General features: G+C 41.4%; 1 protein-coding gene across 1 annotated transcript; it reads left to right on the top strand.

Annotated features, from left to right (window-relative positions):
- Positions 1 to 521: 521 nt before the first annotated feature.
- KCNA2 (potassium channel, voltage gated shaker related subfamily A, member 2) lies at positions 522 to 2021 on the top strand. Its single transcript, XM_015406587.1, has one exon. It carries the CDS (start codon positions 522 to 524, stop codon positions 2019 to 2021), a length of 1500 nt encoding a protein of 499 aa, XP_015262073.1.
- The last annotated feature ends 1545 nt before the right edge of the window (positions 2022 to 3566 follow it).

The following is a 3566-nucleotide window of genomic DNA, read 5'->3' as shown; positions in this document are numbered from 1 at the left end:
TGCAGCATGTTATAACATGAGGTATGATGTTTGAAGAAACAGACTGTAATGTTTAAATCTGAGCTAGCTACCACGATATTCCTAGAGATTAATGCTGAATTATCTGATGATGCTAGGGTATGTCTTAACTCTTAAGTGCCAAAATGAAGTCTGGGCAGTCCAAAGTTTTAAATAAATTGTGCTGGCTATGAAAAACAAGGTACAATTTTGTCATTGAGAAAACTTTCCTCATTTCTTTTTGTGTCTTTAAAGATTTCCTGTATGGCATAGCATGGTGAAATCAGAGTTTTCAATCAAATGAAAGGCAATGTATGTATGTATATATACTGTTAAGAAAGAGAAGGGAAATACCCTCATTATTCTTTCTGTCTTTCGGCAGGACAGACTTTTATGATCTCCTCTTCACGTTTTCATGAGCCACCTCCAAGCCCATGTGCTCACCCTCGCAACAGATATTAGATTCACCTTGAACCTTGTCCCACCACCAGACATTCCAAAAGGTTTATATTAAAGGCATAAATATGACAGTTGCTACTGGAGACCCAACAGATGAAGCAGCAGCTTTGCCTGGTCACCCTCAGGACACCTATAACCCAGAGACTGACCATGAATGTTGTGAAAGGGTGGTAATTAACATCTCAGGACTGCGGTTTGAAACCCAGCTGAAGACACTGGCTCAGTTTCCAGAGACCTTGTTAGGAGACCCTAAAAAGAGAATGCGGTATTTCGATCCTCTCCGGAATGAGTATTTCTTTGACCGAAACCGACCCAGCTTTGATGCCATTTTGTACTACTACCAATCTGGTGGCAGGCTGCGGCGGCCTGTTAATGTGCCCTTAGACATTTTCTCAGAAGAGATAAGGTTTTATGAACTTGGAGAAGAAGCTATGGAGATGTTCCGGGAGGATGAAGGTTACATCAAAGAAGAAGAACGGCCTTTACCAGAAAATGAGTTTCAGAGACAAGTATGGCTGCTGTTTGAGTACCCAGAAAGCTCTGGACCAGCCAGGATTATAGCAATTGTCTCTGTCATGGTCATTTTGATTTCAATTGTAAGCTTCTGCCTGGAAACTTTGCCTGTGTTCCGGGATGAGAATGAAGACATGCCTGGTGGCAGTAGCAATCCAAGTCCTTATTCGAATAACACTTTTGGATCTCAGCAGCAAACATCTTTTACAGACCCTTTCTTTATAGTAGAGACTCTCTGCATAATTTGGTTCTCTTTTGAATTTTTGGTGAGATTCTTTGCCTGCCCCAGCAAAGCTGGGTTTTTTACCAACATCATGAACATCATTGACATTGTAGCTATCATCCCTTACTTCATCACACTTGGAACAGAACTGGCTGAGAAACCAGAAGATGGCCAACAAGGTCAACAGGCAATGTCTCTAGCCATCCTTCGAGTGATCCGTCTGGTGAGGGTGTTCAGGATTTTCAAACTCTCCAGACATTCCAAAGGATTGCAGATCCTGGGACAAACCCTTAAAGCCAGCATGAGGGAACTGGGCCTCTTGATATTTTTCCTCTTCATTGGTGTCATCCTGTTCTCCAGTGCTGTCTACTTTGCAGAGGCTGATGAGAGCGAATCTCAGTTTCCCAGCATTCCTGATGCTTTTTGGTGGGCAGTGGTTTCCATGACAACAGTTGGCTATGGAGACATGGTTCCCACCACCATAGGTGGAAAAATAGTTGGTTCCTTGTGTGCCATTGCAGGTGTATTAACAATTGCCTTACCAGTGCCGGTTATAGTGTCCAATTTCAACTACTTCTATCACCGTGAGACAGAGGGAGAGGAGCAAGCTCAATACTTGCAAGTCACCAGCTGCCCAAAGATCCCTTCTTCCCCTGACCTAAAGAAAAGCAGAAGTGCCTCCACTATTAGTAAGTCTGATTATATGGAGATACAAGAAGGTGTGAATAATAGTAATGAGGACTTTAGAGAGGAGAACTTGAAAACTGCAAATTGCACCCTAGCGAACACAAACTATGTTAATATAACCAAAATGCTAACTGACGTCTAGTTAATAAAAAAACCCTTAATATCTAAAACTCAAGTGGAACAATTGCAGATGTTGCATAATACCTTGCATTGTAGTTAATACAATATGTTCTACAACGTGTATTGGTTCTGCATGGAAAGCAATAGTTGTGTAAGTGACTTTTTAACATTTGATGCTCAATAAGCTTTCATGCAATCTTTTTCCATCGCCGACTTCTGGGTTTCCAAGTATATGGAGCATTTAAGGCAAAAATATGTTACAATATCAAATGAAAGGCATTTGAGAGAAGAAAAACCTCCCCATGTAAACAAAAACTAACAAATGCCAGCTAGGTATATAACATTTAATAGAATTCAGCCCATGCAAAAATATATCCCAAGGAAATAGTATGCAACTATACATCTAGCTTCCAATCATACAAAAGGTCATGCATAGTTTAACTGATGGAACATCCATCCAAATTACTTCAAGGCTCAGATTTCCAGATCAGAAATGCCAAAGGGAGAATATACCATGCAGGGTTGTGCTTCTGAACGAGAAATGCTGCATTGGATTCATCTACTGCAGCATGTCAGTGTGAGGCTTGCAGGGGGGGGGGGCACTGTTTAGTAGGACAGTTTCTGTTGCTTTGGTAGAGATACATCAAGAGCCTGGAGACATTTTTTATCTCAAAAATATCTCATGTATTTTGCTGGTTGGGGGAGGGTCACCCACATATTCAGAACTGAAAAGCATTCTGTTTCAAATGCTGGAGCAACTAAGCTGTGGCCTAGAATATATTTATACTGCAGTGAAATGTAGCCAGTATTACAGTACAGCTGCATGGATATTTGTTGCATGGATCTTAATATTTAATACCCAAAATATATCTATTTTCTTAAGTAGACAATAGAGTATTCCTGTTTATAGTGTTTCTAGGTCCTCTGGTGGCTTGAAGGAGATTCATGGACAATAAAAGGGGGGAAAGGCAATGGGCTGAGGAAGAATGAATGCCAAGCACAAATTTGATAAGCAAGGCAGATGCCCCATGTGTTTGCTGGCATGTGTATGCCAAGCCAGGGAAGGTGATATGAAGAGAATGCACCTGTCTTCAGCATGTAGGGAGCAACTGGTAATTGATTAGTCTTGGTATCATATGCAGAGATCTACAGCTGACCTACATGGCAGAACTATCAGACATAATTGTGAGAGCCAAAGGTGTCTAGGTACAGAGTGCTATTGACAGTTTGATTCCCTGAACTATGTTGTCTTGGACTGGATCTATCTTGAACTCTTTAATGCATCTTCTGGGTGTGGATGGGTGCATGCAATAATGTCAGGCCAAGGTTACTTGTTCAGGTACAGGCAAATTTGTCCTCTGACAGTGGGAATTAACAGAGCTGCACCAGTTGGCTACAGCAGCTGAGGAGGTGGCTGTGTGTGAATACGTGCAATGCATGACTTAGGAGTTAAGGTTTCCACTGGGGTGGTGTTGTTATGCAGAGACATCAACATTCTGCAGCTTAGAGTAAAAGAGTCCATATTCTGCCTTACATCAATAAATCTGTTGAAAATGCACAAGTGTAA

The sequence above is a fragment of the Gekko japonicus genome, unplaced genomic scaffold, assembly GCF_001447785.1.
Source record: "Gekko japonicus isolate JY-2015 unplaced genomic scaffold, Gekko_japonicus_V1.1 scaffold115, whole genome shotgun sequence".
Lineage (NCBI taxonomy): Eukaryota > Metazoa > Chordata > Lepidosauria > Squamata > Gekkonidae > Gekko > Gekko japonicus.
The sequence above is the reverse complement of the archived record's forward strand: the minus strand, read 5'-3'. Positions and strand labels throughout refer to the sequence as shown.